Source organism: Manacus candei, unplaced genomic scaffold, assembly GCF_025592945.1.
Source record: "Manacus candei isolate 608988 ecotype Guabito, Panama unplaced genomic scaffold, ASM2559294v1 h1tg000015l, whole genome shotgun sequence".
Classification (NCBI taxonomy): Eukaryota; Metazoa; Chordata; class Aves; order Passeriformes; family Pipridae; genus Manacus; species Manacus candei.
In genome coordinates, this window is record NW_026138063.1 from 17,922,030 (window position 1) to 17,944,942 (window position 22,913).

General features: G+C 38.2%; 1 protein-coding gene across 5 annotated transcripts in view; it reads right to left on the bottom strand.

The window, feature by feature from the left end:
* Positions 1-4,023: 4,023 nt before the first annotated feature.
* ACSL3 (acyl-CoA synthetase long chain family member 3) overlaps positions 4,024-22,913 on the bottom strand; it is a 52,062-nt gene continuing 33,172 nt past the window's right edge. For 4 of the 5 annotated variants that reach the window (XM_051781431.1, XM_051781429.1, XM_051781430.1 and 1 more), the window contains 11 exons: positions 22,423-22,561; positions 20,431-20,581; positions 19,721-19,844; positions 19,364-19,435; positions 18,731-18,870; positions 17,832-18,004; positions 17,116-17,190; positions 15,951-16,142; positions 14,580-14,694; positions 9,833-9,990; positions 4,024-8,116 (listed from right to left, as the gene is read on the bottom strand). In XM_051781431.1, the coding sequence (XP_051637391.1) occupies positions 7,953-8,116; positions 9,833-9,990; positions 14,580-14,694; positions 15,951-16,142; positions 17,116-17,190; positions 17,832-18,004; positions 18,731-18,870; positions 19,364-19,435; positions 19,721-19,844; positions 20,431-20,581; positions 22,423-22,561 (1,503 nt within the window). In that variant the 3' untranslated portion in view covers positions 4,024-7,952. Of the gene's footprint in view, positions 8,117-9,832; positions 9,991-10,192; positions 10,386-14,579; positions 14,695-15,950; positions 16,143-17,115; positions 17,191-17,831; positions 18,005-18,730; positions 18,871-19,363; positions 19,436-19,720; positions 19,845-20,430; positions 20,582-22,422; positions 22,562-22,913 lie in introns of those variants that run through there. The other variant, XR_007903538.1, reaches the window with a different exon arrangement.

Below are 22,913 nucleotides of genomic sequence, written 5' to 3' on the forward strand. Positions count from 1 at the left end.
TGGGCTCACCTTTCCACAAGGACCAGCAAAGGCAGGGTGGTGCCCTGAGCACAGCCTGCTCCACGTGACACTTGGCAGCCACAGCCTCACTGTTCCAGCATTTTAGAAAAAGTTATATCTAGAAATCTTTGCCAGTCAAGACTTAGCAAGCATCGTGCCTCCTGTGCAAGCAATCCATTTTATCTACATCTAATATAGTCCAAATTTTATAAAATAATTGACAAAGAATCAGTTATGGGGAAAAAAAACCAAACAACAAAACCCATACCAGAAAGGTCTGATCAGCACATGGCATAGTGAAAAGTTACTGGCAGAAAATGATTCTGATAGAAGGAAATGGAAAAATGACTTAAAAACCAAGCATCCCTTAGTTCCCCTGGAAAAATTTTGGGGAAAGTCCCAAATCTCATCTATTTATGAAAACATTAGGAAAATTACTGCAAAATACATTGTCAACAGCACATCAATGAATAAATACAGAAGCAATTACAAACTCAGTAGACTGGGGCTTTGGGGGGGCCTGCAAGGGCACAGAAAGTGTTCTGAATGCTCAGTGGAAACACCAGCACTGGAAGGACCACTACATTTGAGCAAACTAAAGTCAGGCTATCCAGAGCCCACAGTGGCTCCTGGGGCTTAGTGAAGGAAGCCAGCCCTGAGGACACACTCCCCATTGGACACCCCTCAACAAGACCTGTCACCTCCCAGTCCTGGAAAACATCAGATTGGCCCCTTTTGATATAGAAACTATTCTTGAAAAACTTTCCTTTTTCTACAGCTCTTACACAACTTTGACAAGAAGGGGAGGAAAGCTGATGTGCTGCTAAACAGGCCAGATTGCTCATTGGCCTTCTTACCCTTCCTGCTAATTTTATTACAATACTTTAGCTGGAACAGACCAAGTCTTGAATTGCAACAAAATTAAGCAAAACCATTTCATTTCCAAGAAACCTGGCAGTAATAACCAGTAAACGTGCGTGAGATCCAGAGAACTGATGAAACAAAATTCTTACCAAGTTTTTGCAACTAGTTTCCTTATAGATTGTTAAGCAACCACAACCTACCTTCCAACTACACTAAATAACAGACACCATGTGTTCCAAGACATTCTTAAATCTTGTAAGTTATATGCTTATATTCAGAAACAACCAGGAAACTTATCAAAAATAGAGAGTTTGTAGAAAAATCCCCGATGCAAATCTTATTTAGAAAAAACTGAACTGTGTCTGATCAGCATCATTAAGACAAATCTCTAAATCAAAGCCTGTATTATTAGCTAAGCATCCACTATGTCTTACCAGGTTGGGATAAAATGAATTTTATGGGAATTTGATACAGTAGACAGTCTCTTTTACTATTAATATTTTCATATTTCAAAAAGATAATGCTTTCTCCCCCACCCTCTCTAGGAGCCTGAAACTCGATGGAAACATAAGGATTTACGTCAAAATCTTGCCATTTCAGAGGAATTAAGGACACCAGCCACCAGGCCTGTTGCCAAACACAACTGCAATTGCTCATCAGTGGGAAGCCATATAAACTTTTCCATTAAAGTTTCATATGAACTTTTACATTCATAGTTATCTCTGTTATCTGCAAGTAATTACCAAAACAAAAAACAAACTACCCTAATCAACCCTGCCACCAATAGAAAGCATTACAGCTTCAGAGAAAAAAAATAAACACATGCTTGTAATAAAGTGGGAAAGAGTACATTGGAACACATGGATATTCAGGGACTAGGGATTAAAATGTGGCATGTGGCTTTTTTCCTGCTGTTGCACTGGGCAGTGCTGGGTACCCCTGAAGTCTGACATAAAACATCTTTTTGGCATTTCTTGCACTGAAGAATTGTCCCAGCAAACATAACTCACCCACCTCAAGAGGGAAACAGTGCTTGCTTTTCTACCAGCTGTCTTGTCCTGGAGACCAGGCAGCAGTTTGGGGATGCTGTCCAGGACCACACACAGATGGAAGTGGCCCAATGCCCAGCCCTGTGCGAGGGCTGCAAGGTCTGTACATTGGCTGGGTGGGCAGCCAAAGCCAAGCAGTGTAAAGCAGGAATGAAATCCTGCAAACACTTGGTTTAAAGCAATATGTAATGAAATTTGAGGTTCAGATCTTACAGACATTACTTGCTGAAAGCTACAGGTGTCTATTTTAATACTTAGTAGCTTCAGTGGAGAAAATATTCACATTCTCTGAAACTTTTAGCTACCTTCCCTCCAGCCACAGCAGCTGGATCTCTGCCAGACAGGTACAGGCAGACACAGGGCACTGGCACCAGCTCTGGCCCTGAAGTTCAGCTTCAGTTATCCACATGCAAAAGCTGCCTCTCCTGGGAGCATTTCCTAATTTCCCAGTTTTCACTGGCACCTCAGAAGACCAATAAACACTATCCAGCCCTTTCATCCCAAAATAGAAATATTTCTCCGCTGGCTCTCCGGCACAAGGAAAAGGCACACCTGCCATCAGTTCCCTGGGTTGCCAAGAGTGCACAAACCCACTTTTTAAGAATCATTCCTAGGGAAAGCCAGAGTTAGTTTTCTACACCATTCACCTTTGATCTGCAAGAGAATATTTCAAACAGGAGGGCAGGCTGAGGGCCCCCCCAGGTCACAGCCCCAGCTTAGCAACATTCCCAATAGTTCCCTTGGGACAGCAGGTAAGGACAGTCCTGCTCTGTGAACACGACACAGACCTGGGGCTCCCTTTAACTTTCATTGCCAAGATGGAAACTGTCCATACCCAGAAATAATAACATGTTTTAAAAAGTACTATTCACAAGTGTTAAAACTCTTAAAAAAAAATTACTCACTTTTTCAGCTGCTTGGGTGTTCCTTTCCCTGCTGTCTCCCCTATTTTTTTGGTGTAGACAATAACAGCAATTCAGGTCTACAGTGTTTTTTATTTTTATTGTATCTATTTTGGAGCCTATGCCTCTCTAATGACTTCCTTAACTTAATATTTTCTGAAAAATTATGATGTTTATCCTTTCTGAAATTAGTTGCTATAATAAATTAATATAGTAGTTCTGAACTTGTTTACTTCTCTTTATTTTATTAAAGAGACACCTAATAGCATTTTAGCAGCTATAGATGCCCAAGAGAAAAAGAAAAAAAATCAATTAAAGTGTGTCATATTATCCTAAAACATTTGAAACAAGAAGTTTTCAGTCTTAAAAAACACCCAGCATTTTTGAAAGAAAAGAAAAAGGCAAAAAAAAAAAAAAAACTGAATCAGGAAAAAGCTGGAGCCTTCTCATGGCTGATTAGAGGGATAAAATAAAGATCAGCTATGCAGCAAGGAAGGCTTGACATTTTGTCAGCACTATGACCCTGGGCATTTGGGGAATCTGTAAATAGAGACCAAAAAAAAAACAAAGAAAAAGATGCATCTGTTGAGATGCCTCCAGGCTGGATGGTTACCAGCAATGCTTTGTGAGTTTGTAATCAAAACTTAAAAGTGCCCAAGATCTCTTAAGAATTCCAACTGCAAGCATCCAACATCACTTTGGGATCTGACCCTTCAACCCACCCACCCTAGGGAAAATTACACACCAAATATAAGTCCTAGCACACCTGGACAGGTAAATAAGTCAGAAGGTTAGAGCTTTACATCAGGTATTTACCACAGCTGGTGCTTTTAAACAGGGTAAATAACACATCATATGCAAATTAAAAAAATTGATCAAGCAGGATTAACTTTCCTGCAGTGAAAATCCAGGCTAAACTGGTAACTCCTGTTCCTGCATTCAGCCTGAAAAAGTCACATATATTTGAAATATCTGACAATAACAAACACATCTCTATATTATCAATTCTATGTTCAGCACAAATCCAAAATGCAGCCCCATACTGGCCTTGTGAAAACAGACTATCTGAGCCAAATCCAGAACACCCAGTGACCTCCTTAACAGCCATGTGCCCAATTAACATAATTTGAATCTACTAATTTACAACCATAAGTTATCCAGACTCAGATAAAAATGAAGTGCCATTGAAAAAACTGGACATATGAGTCCAGATTTGTGAAATTAATTTTATTTTTGAAACATGATATCCAATTACAAATAAATAATTCATACAATATAACTCAATTAGGATATACAACGTTCAGGCAGTTCATAGTAACAACCAAGATCACATTGAAAATGAGTTTACATTAAATAACCCATTACAATAATATACAACTGGTCATTTAATTAACATTTCAGCCTGGTCCAAGGTGTACACAAGTTGAAGATTGTTCCTCCTGCCAGTAAAGAAACAGATGTACACAATTTTATACTGAGTCCAAAGTAGTTAATACATCACATTAATAGAAATTAAAAATGCTGCATTGCACTGCCTAAATGTAATTTTAGTACAGAATAAAAAGTCTGAATTTTAGCAGAACAAAGGTTATTGCAAAGGAGTTTTATGTCCTACAGCAATTTCTGCACAAACTTATGAGTTTTACAAGGTGTTCTTAATGTATGGTTTTGATTCCATACTCTTCTCTGCATCCTGTCTATAAACCAGGGGATGTAGGTATGCATTATGTCCTTAGCTCCAGTTGCATGTTGCTTTTTGCTTTCATTTCAGCACAATCTTTTACTGCTCAGCCACAGCTCCCATGGAGGTGTGCCCCTGCCTCTGTGTGACCTGCAGCAGCAGCAGTGAACTTGCACTGTCTTCTCTGACACATAACTTTTTAATTTCCTACCTACCCCAGAAACACTATCCTCTGCAAAGAACACTTATGAGATCTAAAGTGAATTTAGCCTAAAGTCCTGAAATTTTTTTAAATAATTGTGGAAATTTAAAGGAGATTCACAGGATCCTTGGAATTTCTTAGTCAATCATTTTAATAATGATATTATGTAAATTTTCATAACAGAGTAAGTAGTAACAATTCCAATGATTCAAAGTCCTGGGAAGCTTGTATTTACAAAAGTTTTGTTAAAAATCCCCCTCTTTTGGGGGGCCCTTGTTCTTACTTTGAACTCAGATTGTATAAAAGTTACAGCTCTTTCCATTATGAAATTCCCCACGTGACCATTACTCCCAACCATGCACTACTCTAAGTTACTGTACAGCCCTGGGGACACGTGCAGCACATTCCAGCAGGTACTTTTGTTCCTGTTACACTGGGCATGGGAAGACACACCAGGAAAAAAAAATATGGAGAGAGCCTAGGCAAATTCCCAGCTGGCAAGCACTGCATCTCTGCAGGGTTTCAACAAATTCCTCTACAGTTGTCCTTCTGCTCAGCAATGTGAGAGCACGTGGTGGCAGCCAGAAGCACCTGGCAGGCTTGGCAGCCTACAGAACCAGGGTCACCAGAGCAAGGAAGCCCCACGCCTGAACTGCAACCTGATTTACCAGCCCTTCCCAGCCCCAGTCACTTCCCAGCAAGTGAGGGCACCCACGGGACAGGTAGCCTCAGTGGGACATGGAAGTATTCATTCTAGCAGTATTGGAATCTGTCTTGTGTTATAAACCAAAAGCAAAAACATACTCATCACAAGTATTTTTAAAAGTCTTTCTATCTCCAACATTGAGACTAGTCTTAATGAACTGCTTTAGTTTCACATTCTGTTGAAGAAATAAATGTCCACGATGAATCTGATGTTTAATAAATGAGGAACTATATATATCACATCCATTTTAAACATAAACAGACCTGAACTATAAAATCAAATGCATAGTTAGACTGCAACCCCATCTTGTGACTGGATTAGAAGAAAAATTAAAACTACTATTTCCAAACAATTTAAAAAGTTTCATTTATGCAATTTCTCCAAAATGGATTTAAACCCTTAGCAGAACAAAATACTAACTTCAGATTTCTTTAACCAAAGCAGATTTGTTTTCTCACATCTGCTGCACAATGCACCAAGTGATATACATAATACTTCAGCAATTTATTAATTTTCACTAGAAAAAAAAATCACAAAAAAACATTTGAACAATGTACAGTTTGTGCTGAGCGTGAACTATTTAAGAATTTAAGATGGAGAACAGATACATATTTAATATTAGCAATGTGTAATAAATGGTGTGACACTTCCCTACAGCCTTGGCAATTTTCCCACAGTTGGATTCTTCAGTCATTTTTCAACATTTCATTTATGACCAAGATATCTGAAGGCAGTAATCTCATAAATACGGTTCCAATTTCTTTTTGATGCTTATCTATCCATTTGATTACTTACACCAAGATTCACCAAATGTTAACAGTTTTTCATGGACAGCAGCAGGGGAAATCCATGAATAGCAGAAACTACCTTATCATTTCATCAAAACCGAAGTACAGGGAACCTGCTTGATAACTTTCAACTCCTAGGAAACTGCTTTCTACAATCATTGGAAAGTGTTAATTTAAAAAATATCTCAGAGGGTTTTTTTAGATGAGAATTTGCACATCCAATAGCTCCCAAAACTCCATGTCACAAACACTAACAGCAGCAACTCCTTCCCCCAAACAAAGCTTCTGCCCTTCAGCATTGCTATGTCCTACTATAGCAGGGGATTAAGTGAGCATCAGGACCCTGATTTTTAGTACTACAAGTAAAGGATACGCATGAAAGTAATCTCCAAATTAAAGCCATTTTAATATTTGCTCCATCACAAGGTTGACTGATGTATGCCTTTTCACATTCTCATGTAACCGTGAATATGCTTTCCAGAAATATTTTGAAAATAAAATTCACACCTGAAATAAATCTTAACACTCTCATTGAAGAAAAGTTCCCACATATTTCTTCACACAATATCCATATATCTCTAGTGAAACAAAAATTGAGGCTCCTTCCCAAAATAAGAATTTGGTGTAACAAACCAAGCAACATAACTCTGGCTGACAAATGCTTCAAATACCTGTTTTTAAAGCAAAAAGTGCTAAACAAAAGAACACAGCATCAAAGGGAGATTTTTAATGGCACAAAGGGCAGCTAGGCACTGTGTGAGCTGAGAACATAACTGTCATTATGACTTTAAAAATCCCCCCCAGGAAGGTTTGGGTTGCAGCTAGGGCAGAGCAGGGGTCTTGCCAGACTTTCACAAACAAATAAAGAGCAAACCCAGTGTAATGTTCAAACCTAAAAGTTGTTAGAGTCCCTCTGCTAAAAGGACACTGTCCAACCTGTAAATTGTTAAGTGAAAATAACGCTGAGAGTTCATATTAGCACTACACAACTCAGCTCTGGATGAAATGGTCATGAGCTGTTTAAGAAAGGAGTTTCTGTATCTGAGAGATTATTCTTAGGTTTAACATCTGCTGTGTTAATAGCAATTTCTGTATTAACAAGCTTTAACTAACACCTGCCTTGATGCAGAGTTGTGCCATGACCATCTTTCCATTTTCAGATAAAAATAAAAGTAACCATTAGGCACATATTGAAGGTGTATTACACAAGCTGGAATGTCAAACATGTTCTCCCCCTCAGATTTACACAGAAAAATAGCACAGCAGCAAATAACCTGGTTCTCTGTTCAACAATTATCTTGTTACAAGCATTTTCAATGTACATAATGTCACAACATCAATACCTTATCTTTAAATAATTAGGTAAAAAAAGGCCCCCAGTATAACCATTTCTTATATAGCCAAGTTCTCTCTATATACATCCAAATTTTAAAGATACAAATAAAACATTATACAGGATTTATAAATGTTTAAAAATTTGAGGCTTCAGAATCATGGTTTCCCAAAAAGACCTGGGAAAATCCACAGTCTGACAAGGTAGCAGAGAAAACTGGAAAAAAAGGAGACAGACACAAGTTTGCTGCCGTAACAATTTACTAAACTTGCCAGTCATCATAGTGATGTCATCAGAAATAACAGTTTAAGCTGGAAATGAGGAATGGTGGTTTCATGTGTTGATCTCAAGTGCTGAGTTGAGACAGGCAATTCAAGTATTTCCTATTTGATCCAAGCTCATCGTAGCAAAGTGGTGTAGAGGAGAATTATTTTACATTTTTTCCATACATTCGATCAATGTCCATTTGATAATACGCTGTGAGCTCTTTGCGTTTGAGCTTGAACGCATCTGTCACCAGACCAGTCTCTGGGGTCCAAGGATCAGGGCTCAAACGAATCTTCACTGGTATTTCAAACTTCTCCAGATTAGCTGTAAGGAGAAATATTTTGAATACAAAACATAACTGTAACCATTTCGCTAAAATGAAGAGCAAAAGGAGAAATCATTCTCACAGACAAAAGCACGAGACATAAATGAAGTGCTCCTCTAAACCCCCATGGTTAGCTTTGATAACCTGTGGGGTCACAAGCAGGGACAGGATCCACCAGTAACTGTTCTCCAGTTTCCACAGAAATACTGGAATAAAGCCCAGCTGTTCAGATAGCTGTGCTCCCTAACTTCAGAAAAGCATCAGTGCATGGAAGTGACATCCTCAAAACATACACTACTGTACCAGCGTTATGGTACTCATCATCTGGAGACAAAAATCTTAAAATCCATACTACTTAAGCCTGAAAAAATAGGGGAGGTAGTTGTTTTTTCCCCAATAGTCCTAAATTGATGAAGGAAATTAAGTTCATATGGCAGCTGGTCCCTGTTCTGAAACAGAACAGTGCTCTGTATGTTACACATTTAGCAAAAAACACTATCATTTGCAAGAGCTTCTGCTACGGTTTCAGATATAAGAGAAGAAAAACAACTTAGAAAAGTAACCAACAGATGAGCAATAATCTCAACAAAACATTTATTTTCAAGTTAAATTTCAAAAATATACACAAATGCATAGTTATCCTGTGCAATCTGCCATTTTCAGATTGCAGAAGAGGTGCAGAAGGACATTGATGGTTCTCTGCAATGACTGTTTTGTGCTGTTTTGCAGTTGCTCAGTATCACAAAGAGAATGTGTATGAAAAATTTAACATTCCCAATGACCATTTAAAAAAACATTCTGTGCTCTTAAGTGATAGCTTTATGAAAAACCTCAGTGATTAGGAATGGCCAAAAGCAAAAATAAGGCAGAAATTATTCCGAAGAACAAACTGTCACTGTGCCACTGTTTCATTCTGCACCAGAACAGCCTAACAGACTATGACCAATTAGCATGAAAAAGATACAGCTGAGGGGGAAGTATAATCGACACCAAAAGTATCACAACCACCATTGTGACTGTCCACTGCCTCTCCCATACCAGAGCTCAGCAGAACCAACCCCAGCTGGCAGATAGCAGGGTTGGAACAAACCAGGCATTTCTTCACACACATGGCTGAACTGTGCAACTCTGCCACAGGATACTGTGGATATTGATACAGAACATTTGAGTAATTTTCAAGTGTGACAAAAGAGTTAATGGAAGGAAAAATCTACTGAAAGTTACAATCTGAAGAGATGCTGCTTTAGTTTTGGAAATCCCTCAGATGCAAGTGACTGGAAACCAGGAGAGCCCCTGTCTCCATGGGTTTATTTCAACTCTGTATCAGTATGTAGCATGTGAGACTGTGTGACACACAACCATGGATCTATAGGTAACACACATTATTTTTGGACCACCAGCTAAGGCCAAAAAGATACCTCAGGACATCTTAAAGAACACCAGACACACATACACCCATATATACAGGGAACTGAACTTGTTAAGTTTGTCCTGGTTTATATTCTTTCCTCAGCTATTGGCCACAGTAAGAGAAGTTCCATGAACCAAAATGATGCAACTCATGTTTTGTTGTTGGTGTCTTTTGGTATAAAAGTTTCCTTTCATATAGGTTCTATGAAATATACACACTCTGGGAAATCTTTTTAGGGCCTATACTTACCTGTTTCACAGACACTGCAGTCCACAAGGTTGATAATATCTACCCAGCCACTCACCTGCCATGGCAGCCTCAGCTAGCACCTTCAGTACCTCTTTTTCCATCTCAGGACTGTTACAGATCTCTTCCCAGGTTCCTTTAAATCCTTTTTTTCGAGCTAGTTCTGCGAGCTCCTTTTGATTTGGCACAACAAATCCAATGACATAAGAATGGAAACTGAGGAGTACAATATACTTTAGTATGAATTTAGTAAAGTAAACAAGTCTTCAAAAATAACATTTCAAGTTGGGTGGGTTTGCACTTTCATACAGAGATATTGCTCTCAACAGATGGTTTTTGTTCACCTGATAATATTTCTGAAATAGTACACAGGTTACCTTTACCTGCTTCAAAATAAGTAGAAAGAGAAGCTACTTACCTTACAGTAACTGGATTGCTTCAAGGTGTGCTGTCCATATGCATATTCCACTGTGTCTCATGCTCAAAGCTTTGGGAAGCAGTTCCCATACGGTGTCAATGCTCCCTGCCTCTCCTCATGTTTTGCATCCCGGTATGAAGACTGGTGTGCGGCTTCCCTACCTCAGTTTCCTCTCAACTGCAGAATCCAGTTACTGTAGAGGAGTAGAGGACTGCAGTGAAGAGGGGTTGGAGAGCAGGTTGTGGAATGAGCATATGCACAACACATCTCAAAGAATGCCTGCTTCTGTAAGGGAAGTGACTTCTCTTTCTCTTTTAAGTGATTGTCCATACGCTCACTCGACTGTTGGCAATCTTTGTCTGCTCCTGATATGCCCAGAACATATGAAGCTGTGATCTTAAAAGTCTTTGGAAAACACTGAAGCACAGTTCACCTTGAAACAGGTATTCAAGATTTTTCAGATGGTGTACAGTTTAGGGAAAATGTGAACAGAGCCTCATATAGGAGCTCTACTCATTCTAACAAAGCCCTTCATAGAATCAGAGAGTTGAAAGCAAACTCTCACCTAATTAACTGACCTGCCCTGAAACAGTCAGATATATGTAACAGATGCTTGTCTAAATCTTTCTTAAACATGGGGTGAGTGCTACCATCACTGCTTCATTGCAAGCTCTTCCTGATGGCTATTCCTGACTCCTCCTCTCTGCAGCTTACCTCAGAATGGTCAGATGTTCCTCTCTTTTCCACAGAAGCCATTTATTTATTTACAGACTGTTACTTTTTTTCCTTCTCACTTTTCTAGTCTTCCTTCCTTTTTTATGTTTATTTAGGAATTTAAGCAGTGCCCTTTCCTCCTAAATCATGTATCACAGACCTCTGCCCAGACATACCCATTTTTCTCCTGGACTCTTTCAAGAAGTCCACTTTTTCAGAAGCACTACATATGAAAAATCAGACTCTTTGATGCTTGGTAGAGCAAAAAGATCATTGTGCATCTTGTAGGCAATACATTTGTTAGGTCATACCTTCTTATAACTGCATGGCACTTGTTGACTCATGTCAGCTCCAACAGGCTACCAGGTGGTGGCTCTGATCCTGGCCTTCTGCAGTTGAGGTGTAAGTATAATTTACAATTCCCCTCTTTAACCTGACTCTGTTTTCAAGCAAATCTCCATCTAGCCAAGCTTGCTCTGAATTCTAATCCTATCCTCCACTGTGGCTTTAGTTCTATCTCACCTTAGCTACCCACAGATTTATTAAATCTTTTCAACTCTCTCTTTCATCAGACAGATCATTAATGTAACATACAGAAACTTAACCCTGGTATGGAGATTACTGTAGCTTATCCTTTAAGGTCTCCAAGATAATTTTAAAATACTAACTCTAAATATCCTTTTGGTTCCTGTACATTACAATTTTCTGCTTTGTTACTGACATGAATAATAATGGGCCTCTGACAGCAGTTGTGAAGACTGCAGCAGAGTCCATTACAAACACAGGCTTCCCTGTCAGCATCATCACAAGCTCTGCCTACTGGCTGCCTTGAAACCATTCTCATTTTGCTCTTACTAAGAATGTACTTAAAGAATGATTTCAGATTAGTCTCAATATCATTACTGCTTGCATCTCACTTTCTGCTTTTGCCTTGGTCTGATTTTCTTCCCCATGCACACTCATGCTCTGCTCTGTACTGAACCCTTGTAACTTCATCTAGGCTCTCCTCTCTAATGTGTATGTATTGCATATGAAGGCATCCAGAACAAAGGACTCTGCCTCTTTCATCCCTGGTTCCTGTAGTCTTTTGACATGCTTAAGGTCAAGTCCAGCAGTATCACCGGTGTCTCCACGAATAAACAGTATACAGAAACAATCAGTTGACTGCGTAAACATTGAACTTTCTGATTCACCTAAAATTCAGCCTCTTGAGTAGAAGTATACTTGTTCTGGACAAGCAGGTTCATCCAACTGTGCTTTTTCCTGGAAAGAACACCACAGCTCCTGGAACGTGCAGCTTTTCATTCTGTTTCACGATGTTAAATCTTCACTTGTTACAGTTCAAATGCTAAAGCACTGTTTTGTCTCGAGAAGTATCCTGAAGAGTACATCTTCTCTCTAGAGCAGTTACTTCCCTCTCCACCACCGTTCCTTCTGCAGATCTTTTGCATTTGGTAGCTTTGCCAGTCTTGGAAGTCATCACAACAGCATGAAGGAAGAAATCTTCAGACTTTGGTCCCCAGGACCTCCTTAGCCATCCCTCCCATGCTAAAAGAATTTGCCAAAATGTCTGTCCTACTCTAGACATCCTCATTCCCTTGCTGTGCTTGAAATCCTACCCATGTACAGCTCTCAGACCTACGGTCAGACACATTTAGTGACACTATACATCTGGTCCTTATCTCCTTAAGACTTCTGCTGAGAACTCCCTCAGGTGTTTTTTTACCACATTTGCTCATTTCTCAGGTAACTGAACTACTCATTTTCCTGAGGTGATGCTCAAGACCCACTTAATGCATCCTGGATGCATGAAGTGTTGATAAAGCAGTAGGAGTCTCCCCTGAAAGAACTCTAATAATGATTCCTTTCAGCAAACATTTTATTCCTTATCATACTGAATATTTATATGTGAAGTCAATACAGCTTCTGAAGCACCAATATCATGCAAACAATTTTGATTCCCTATTGCCACGTTCAGAGGAGCTTTGCACCCCAAGATCTAAAGTCAAATCACAGATATAACTCATTTATAAAAGTCTGCCCTCCTTGTCCTTTTGCATGGGGGAGGCAGAACAGCTACAAATGAAAGACTCCTCCTGCACAGGAGATCACCCAGGCAAAGTATAAGGAGAGACAGGATCTAAGAGATCATGGGTACTGTTACAAAACTCTCTGAGCTGACTGCTGAGGTGAGCATATACCCACAATGAAATGTGCATATGGACAATCAATCAGGGAATCTGTATGATGTGGCTACTTATGCCACATTACACACAATAGCCTGGAGAAGAAATACAGCAGCAGCAAAACCAATCTAGAATGTCTTGTCTTGTTTGTCCTTGATCTGGACTCTTGTTTGTAAATTACCTTTAAAAATTGCTCATAGGTTTTCCTGTTTTTAAATAATGGTCAAGACAGTCTATCAGAGTCAAGTGTCTGTCTGACAAGTGCATTTTAGCTTCCAAAGTTATTTTGACCTGGCAAAATTAATACAAAATTTGATAGTACGAGGCCAATAGTGAACTTCAATCCTAGAAGAATAGAAATCACCACCTGTAGGAAGCTCCTTCTCCATAGACTACAGAGGGTGCTTGGAAAAGGCACATAACTTCAGGCAGTCAAAGCAATCAAACATGAGACTCACTCAACAGGTCCAAACCACAAATAAAGATTAATATAATGGAAATTTTCTCAGCAATGGCTTGCCCAATGCATGTTAGCCTACTGATCCCAAACTGTCAGGACTGAAGTTACAGGATGACTACCATCAGTCAACACAAACCACCCAAGAACTACAGAGAACCAGGAGAACAACCCAAAAGTTAATTTTTTATTTATTACCACTGAGCAATTCTCTGGTATGCTTCTCCTGGCTTCTATCGAAAGTGGGGGGTTTTTTGCCATACTGGAAATCAGAATATTTCTGATAATTCAAAAGCTCCAAAATGATTTTTCAAACATCAAAACGTCAAAGAAAACAAAGACAACCTGAAGCATATTTATATGTGTAAGCCTCTATTATGCATAGGCAAGAAATTGTAGAAATACAAACTTAAGACATGCTTGAGCCCTTGTATGCCTCATTTATTAGTGCACATAGAAAGCAAAGAGAAAGGTCATTTGATCATCATTTATTAACTGTGTGTTTGCATAGTATTTAGAGTGTTTTAAGCTTCAAGGCTTCTGCTGGTGTATGCAGGGGTTAAAGAAAAGTAATTTTAACTTGCAAGCCAGCTTCTGGGCTGTTGGTGATTTTTTCTACCACCTTCCTCTGAAGTACCACAGTACTTCCTCTGAAGGACAGATGCAACTAAATACAGCAACAAACAAGGTGTCCTAAGGCTTCTATAGGTAATAATCTCTAAAGTGCTTGAGTGATGTCCATTATTAATGCAGCCAGAACTCAGCTGCTTTTCAGATTGGGGAAGAGGGAATGAAAAGACTCATTATTGGCATTTCCAGCAAATAATGAAAACAAATAAGAAAAAAAATAAAACCCACAGATTTCAGATGTTTCAGTTTTAATAAGGTTATTATTCCATTGTATTATATGTTAACTCCTTTTTCAATTGATTAAAAAAATGTCACACAATGAGTGGCAAAAATTTTTGCTTATGGTTTCAATAGGACAGACAAAGAACAGAGCAGTAAAAAAGTATCAGCTGCCTCTTACCTGCTTGCATAGACACAAATATTATCTACCAGTGGGAGATTCTTCAGAGCTGCTTCTACTTTGCCAAGAGAAACATATTCTCCTGCCTGCAGTTTTACAAGATCTTTTTTGCGATCTATTGAGGAAAAAAGGAATTAAATGTTAATTACAGAACAGAAAACTTTTAGACAACGATTTTAGATTTTTCTGAAATGCATCTATAAATACCAAAAGATAAGCTGACTCATGTTTGGTGAATATACCAGAAACATTTAAAGTCAGGTTTCCAGACTCTGTATTTTATCAATCCATTGCTCACACCAAAACAAAAGACACTACAATTCCATGCATTTTCTGCCTTTAGAACAGCATTTCCTATATGACAGCACCATCATGTGCATGGAAGACAACTAGGATTATGCAAAAGCCAGTATTAGCTAGGAGCACATATTTTGTACTGTCTGGTACAGACACTCAAGGCAGAAAATGCACCACTTGGTGACATTTTCTTATTTATTTCAGGCTAAATCCATATATAAAGAGCAACTGTCCTGTTGTTACTTGAAAAACAACAACAGGAACCAAAAGTTAAGGCAAAATAACTGAATCTTATTGTACATAGCCCAAAGAAGACAAAGGTGAGGACAGGGCCTTACCCCCAAGGTGTGGGGGCAGCACCTCTCCTTCCCCGTGTACTGTTGTGCTGCTTTGTGTGACCAGGCCAGAGGGTTTGTAGCTGTCTGACCTACCTGACCAGTGCAAGACAACTGCAATGGGACCTAAGATTTTTCTCCTATAATAAACTAAGTAAGCTTTGTTTTTCAGGATTAAAAGCTCCCTGAATCACCTACTGATTTTAAGAGACTCCTGGTCATTTATAAAGCACCTAATTTTGCACCTGCAGGTGTCAAAAAACTATGAGCCTATCACTGGCTTATGTACTAACACCTTTATCTCAGTATATTTTGCCCTGGTTCATATATGATATAAGGATATTCTTATTAAAGAATGCCAAGATTTAAAAAAAGTTTATTTAATTCCTGAGCATGTATTACCCCAAGAGCCTTTTCACCAATCAAATTCCACACTTACACAATTATACAATCTCAGGCAGCTTATCTACTGAACTAGCTTATAGTTAATTTTCTAATTACTACCCTGTCTCACTAATATATGGAGTCACTGTTAAGACTGTTTCAAAAGTAACCAAAAAACAACTTCTAAAACACACAAACAAGCCTACAGTAACATATCAGAACCTCTCTGGGATAAATGGGAGGGCTTTAGACTGCATGCCAAGATATGGAGATTTTTTTGTTGTTAATTACTGTATTTAGCAGCCCTGGAAAATGTGAGTATATATACACATATGTTCACCTGAATTTAACTCACCAATAATTTTTAGACACCCATCATGATGAAACTCTCCAATGTCTCCAGTATGGAGCCACCTCTGCCCATTCTCATCAACAGTGAAATCTTTTTTGGTTCGTGCTTCATTTTTGTAGTAGCCTGCAGTCACATTCTGCCCTCCAATAAGGATCTCACCTCTAGGATATGGTTTGTCAGTGTTGTAATAGCCACCTAAAACAATGGTTTTTTTAGTTAGCAAGAATTAAAACATATTACAAAGAAAAAATTCCTACTATTTTTACTATCTCAATATAGAACTAAACACTGTAGTAAGTCCTTAGCCAAAGCTACCACTTGCCTAAATAGTTCATTAAGAGAGGAAACGGTTCCAATTCTTTTCAGCATTTAAACAGCTGTTAAACAGGTGTGTTTAACAGTGATGTTCACACACATGCAGAGGCAAATGCCATCTCTGTGCAATCTTTCTGCCATGTACTAACACCCTCCATCAGTTCTACACAGGCTCAAATAAAAAAAAATAAATAATTTTGCCTCACATTTTAGGAAAGAAAAAACCTATAAGGTTTCCCTCTAGCCTAAACCAGCCTTAAGTATTATGTATTTCTACTCTGCAATACATAAAAGCCTACAGTGAAAGGAAATCACCTAAATGTATTTCAAACTTTATTATATATATTTTATATAGCATCCATTATGCTTCCACACTACGTGTCAATTTTTTAATGATTTTACTAATAATACTATAAAGATTATTTTAAAATATTTCTTAGTGGTAACTTAAGGTATCATACACACACTTCAGCTGAAGTTTCCTGAATCCAGCACCTCTAAGGCACAACACACAACCTGCATGAACACTGATCTAAATCAGGAAGAGGTACAGTGCTGTATGCATTTATATAATGTACAAGAAATAGTATAGTCAAAGAGAGTCATAACACTACCAAGTCAAAATCCCACCTGCATTGACAGCCTCTGTCTAGGTATTTCAAAGTTTAAAAACCACTGAGGAATTTATTTTACCTTTCTTCTCCCCAAGAGCAAGATTTATAGGCAAGAGTAGCATTTAAAATCTAAACAGTCAATAAATAGTCTTCTAATTACTACTACTGAACAAGGCCCGATTAAAAAAAACCAGTTTTTACAAACATACTTCAATTTAATCACATACAGGAATTCTCACCTTCTTCCCAGTTCATTAACTTTATTTCACAACAGACCAAAGGTGCTCCCACTCTTCCTGTAGTGTAGTCCCAAACTAGAATTTTAAAAAGAGTATTTTTCAGAAAAACATTTAAACAAAACTGATTAGAAAGAAAAACCTTTTTTTTGTCACGCATCTTATTTAGTGAGAATTAACTGCTATTTATTTTGAAACTTAATTCATAGAACAGAACTTACAAGAAAAACAATGGATTTATCAAGGTAATGCAGGTAAAATTCTTATCATGCCAAGAGAGTAGATGGACTGTATTTACAGACACCTTCAGTTACTAAAAGGCAACTGAAACCATTGGGTTCTATTATATGAAATTAGAATCTGGTGCAGGCTTTTGCTTTCCATTTTCTATTTTCCTAACATCTCAATATACTCACCAAAATTTGAAAAAAATTATTCAGTTCAACTGGTAAGTGCAACAATGCCACGATCCCATTCACATTATTATGGGTTGCTCCATCACAAACGAGAACATTCATTTGATATGTAGGTCACCAGTTTTAGCACAATGTGCCAAAATTAGTGCTCCTGCTGTTTCATACGTTTATAACAAGTAATTCCCAGGATTCCCCAATCATGCCTGGTGGCAGGCACACACCAGAGGAACAGGCCACCAAAGATGGCACATGCAGGATGCTCCGCACGGACCAGAGCTCACAGTGGGATTCACGGACACCAACCTTCCGTGATTGTTCCGGCTCCGGCCGATTCCGTCAGCCCGTAGCCCTGTCCCACAGGGCAGCAGAAACAGATGTTCATGAACCTCTGAGTTGCTGCTGAGAGGGGAGCTCCTCCACAAAGCAGGATGCGGATTTTCCCACCTAGCAGCATTCGGACTTTCCGGAAGATAAGGCTGAAACACAAAGATAGGAATACATATTTGCTGCTTAAAAACAAAATGAGACAATACCTAATTTTGTATCTGAACTGTAAGTTTCCACCATCTTCAAAAACACTTCTAAGGCATTCAAGGAAAATCCTGAAGGAGCAGCACACTCAAGTTTTCAAAAAGCTTTCTAAGCTTGTTTCCACATTCTAATTTAAAGAGGGGTTAAGTGTCTGAGAACAAAGATTGAATGAGACAGCAAAGTTCTGTGATTTTCTCCTAAAAATAATTCAAGTACACTGTATAAATTTTGGAACTACATTATCCTTCAGTCTCACTGAAGCTGGGAGTCAGACTCAGTGATCCTTGTGGGTTCCTTCCAACTTGAGATATTCTGTGACTCCCTTCTGTGAAAATGTGAAGTCTACAGTTTTCTATAGGAATAGAATTCTCATCTTACCCAAGAATTATATAAATCTATTATTAAATTCCTGATGAAAATAATGCAATAAATGTAAATTTCCAATCAGTTTATAGTTAAATAACACTCACTTGAATTATATCAATAAATATTTAAATCCATCACACAAACTACTGATTTGTTGTTTCAACTGACACTTATTTAGACTTGCTCATGTTCAGAGTGTCAACAATAAAGTGAAGAAAAGCACAAAAAGAAAACCAGATACTGCTCACGCGGTAAGACTTTGATAAGTGATTTTCTGGTGCCATTACAAATAAAGTTCACATTACCTGTCGCAGAGTGGGGTAGTGTAACCTTTGGAAATCTGTTCCATTTTGTAATTGTAGGCCAATATAAATAGATTCCGCTGGAAACTCGTCATTTCATTCACTTTATTCATAACATTTTTGTAGATCCGATCCATAATTTCCTAGTTACATAAAAAGATTAACTCAAAGAAACAAATCCTAAATTCAGTACAACAAAAAGAAAACACGATCTAGAAATTAAAGTACATTTCAGGTGACAACCAACTCCCAGGTTCCCTCCTCTTCCATCGCTAAGAGATACCAAGATGATCATAGAAAGGAGGAAAGCAAATGTCTGGGCAGGAGCACCAGTTAAACCCCAAGCTGCCTGCTGCCAACTCTCTTTATTCCATTCATTCACTATGATGATCAATAAATTACTAATTGAGTGGGAATCTAATCCCTATAGCTCTTCTAACTTGGAAAAACGCTGTCACTCATATGATGATATCCCCAACATAAAAATACTAAAATTATTATTTTAAACTAGTTTATCATCAAAGGATCTACCTTTTTTACTTAAATGGTCATTGCACTGATTTTGTTGTTAAAAACTGAATTATGAATCCACATTTAAAAACAATTTTTAGAATTATTTATCCTTCAGTTACTTACCGGGACAGCTGCCATTAGGGTTGGCTTAAGTGTAGTAACATCACCTTTGCTTCCTTTCTTTATTTTAGAGGACTAAAGTGAAGAACAAATTTACTAGCAGACATATTCAAGATTTTTAACATGAGAAACAAAATGACATATCTTTCAAAGCAATAATTTTTATTTAAATTATATTCTAACAATTAAAGCTAGTCCAGAGTATCAGCCATAAGCCCCAACACCCTGTTTCATGAACTGTAGAAATGAAGATTCGTTGTACTGTTTTTTTAAGAAATATTATAGAGATCTGAGTAATTTTTTTTTTAATTTCTTTTTTTTTATATATATATCCTCTAAGGACTTACATCTACAACATACCTGGTCAGCCAATGTCTGAGGTGAGGAGTAACCGATGCGGCACCCATGAGACAGACACACGAGTTCAGCACTCAGCTCCAGAACATGGGCAAGAGGCAAGTAGCCAATATAGATGTCTTTTTCCCTGTGAAGAATTTGTGAAAGACAGATTTTTGTACCACTAGAATCCTCAGATGAATCATTAAGCAAGATTTTCTCAGAGTTTACCACAGAAGTAGAGAAAGTAGGAAAATGCCTTTGAGCTTGAGAACATATTTCAAATGATATGGGTTTTGTTTCACAAGTCCTGTACTATGTACTGTAAGTTTAAGGCATGAACAAAGGGAGATGTTTACTCCCTTTAACCTGTGTTACGGTTGCAAAGGCAACTCTGTGGACAAGATCACAAACTGCACCAAACAGAAAGAAACCACAGAATTTAAACACTAACCAAGGGAAGTACTGCTTAGGGGAGCTTTCAACCACCCAAGTGCAAGACGGCCTCACAGGCTTTTGTGTCCCAGTCTTACCCACATAGAGAAGATGAGAGAACAAACAGCACATGAAGTAGTTGTGTCATTTAGTGCAGTACTGGAAGATCCTCAGACATCAGTACATAGTATGATGTGTCACAGACATAGCTATGTTTATTTTTTCCACAGTAATTAATCTAAAATGATATTAAACTACATGACTTCTTTATTTGCTGGTAACTAATGGTTGGTACGTACCCCAGGTTTGGAATCCTCTCAGCCATTCCAGTTATCCCAGCAATTATGTTGCAATGGGAGATCATGACTCCTTTGGGAATTCCTGTGGATCCACTTGTGTACATGATCACTGCAATATCCGAGGGCACAGGCCTGGATGGCTGTTTGTGTCCTGCAATTTGTGTTAAAAAAAGAGAACATACAATATGTGGAGAGGCTCTCAGGCTGGAAGATCTGATACACTAACATATTCCAGCAGTCACTGCAATACAGCACCACATGACTCTTGCCATCACATTTTGCTTAAAAAGACTGTGGTCCAGCTCAAATGCTTTCACAAAGAGTAGGAACTTTGCATTAGCTGAGCAATACTTTGAGGGACTGTCCTAGTCTGCCAGGACAATGCTTTTCCTATTATGTTTCTGTTATTCCAGCAGCAGAAAGAAAATTGAGCAGAACTTTGGCTTCTCAAAAATGTCACTGAGCATTTTCCCCCTCGGGCAGGTTTGCTGCCCTGGTTCCATGCTGCTGCAGGGACCATCCCCTCTGTGCAAAGCTCCTTTCTCACATGCTCCCTGGCAGGGAACACACTGCCTCATCTGCAACACCTGCAGCAAGGCACTGCTGAGCCAGTGTGAGGTCCAATTCCTATACATATTTAAAAGAAGTTCAACAGCTCTAATTGGATTAAAGTGCTTTTTAAATGCTTGCACTGAGAGCAAGAAAATACAAAAACAATTGTGTTTACTCAGAGGAAAAACTGCATAATGCACAATGCATGTGGTACAATGAGCACAGTGAATGAGAAGCATGAAAGCATATTTAATCATTTCCCACTCACTGAATCCTGCCCATCCCGCACAATGAACACCACAGAGGAAGAAAATATAAGAAACAGCTCATCTACTTAATATTAATTGGACATGCCTGACCATAAACAATTCATGATAGTATTTCACAGTTTATGAATGGTTAACTTGACAAAGATAAATGTTCCTTTATTGTAGTGCAGAGTATGTGATATTTAAAAGACTGAAGAAAGAAGGATTAGACACTGTTTTTACACTGCACACAGATTAACAGATCTCAGGGAGCTAATGAATTACCACAGACATAATTTTTCTGTTGGTGTTGTATGAAACAGTTTTAATAGTACATAAAACTGGTACATCAAAAAGGGAAAACCATCTTTTAACTAAATTGAGAGGTAATGATGCTGGGAGCAAACCTGCCATTCCCCTGAACATCAAGAGCAGACAGATTAACCACCCTCCCTACTCCTCAAATACAATCCATGTGCCTTCAGTAGTCAAGAGATTCTGAAAACACAAAGGATAAGGACAGAAGAAAACAACTACTGAATATAATTAAATCTTGAGATACTAAGTTGGCGGGACTTCAGAGCCAAGAATAAATATTTCTCATGTTAATAGTTAAAAAACCTTAGAAAATTCAGAATTTTAGTTCTAAAAATGTGACAGATTAGAAATAGATTTCAATGCATTTACATAGTAAATTGATACTTTCATATATGTAGTAATTGACCAAGTTCTACCAGATTCAACTGGTTATTTTACATTTTTCTATCTGTGAATTTTACAAAACTTAATAGTAGCAAACCACTGATTTCTTTTGTCATAAAATGTACAATGGTTTTGTGTGCCCTGAAAAACCTGGTTTTAAAATGTCTGATCAGAAGAACACTTTCTGAGCTTCTATCCTGGACTAAATGCTTATCCAAAAAAATTATCCTTCAACATGTGACACTTGATTGTGGAGAAGGCATTTTCACTAAAAGCATCTCCCTCTGTTGAAAAACAAAACAAACTACACCCCAAAAACCAACCACAGCCATACAAAAAGAAAATCCCACATATTTTATTCAAAGAAAAGGCAGATAAGAAAAGGTTAATCACTGCATAATTTTGAGATCTGCAATTTCCCCAGGTTTACTCAACAGAGTCAGGGTAGGACAACAAATGAAATGGTCCAAACAGAAAGAAGAGAACCTACCAGCATCTGCCTTGGCCCCCATGGCTTGCACAGATGCCATCGTGTGAACGATGACACCCTTGGGAAACTCTGACCACATTGTTGGTTTGCCATCCACTGTTATAATGTGTCGTAGCAGGGGAACTTGAGATACAATTTCCTGTGGAAATAAAAATGTGTTCAAAAACTAAAAATGAGGATTATGCCAACAAGAAAACAAACAAACAAACAAGAACCCAAACCCCCACACTATCTACTGTATACTTTTTAAAAAGCATTGACATAAAATCTCAGAATTTTAAATATCAGAGGATAAACCTGTTGAGCTCAAATAGCTGCAAAGGTTGAAACTTTCCACTTACAAGTCCAGAAGCTTCTCCAACCATTTCTTGATTTGTGTCTTATTTCATGAAAACCCCACAAATAAGACTGCAATGACTTGTAGAGATAATTGACTTTTCACATCTATAGAACACTGAGAGAAACTGATGATACTGAGCTCACAATAATTC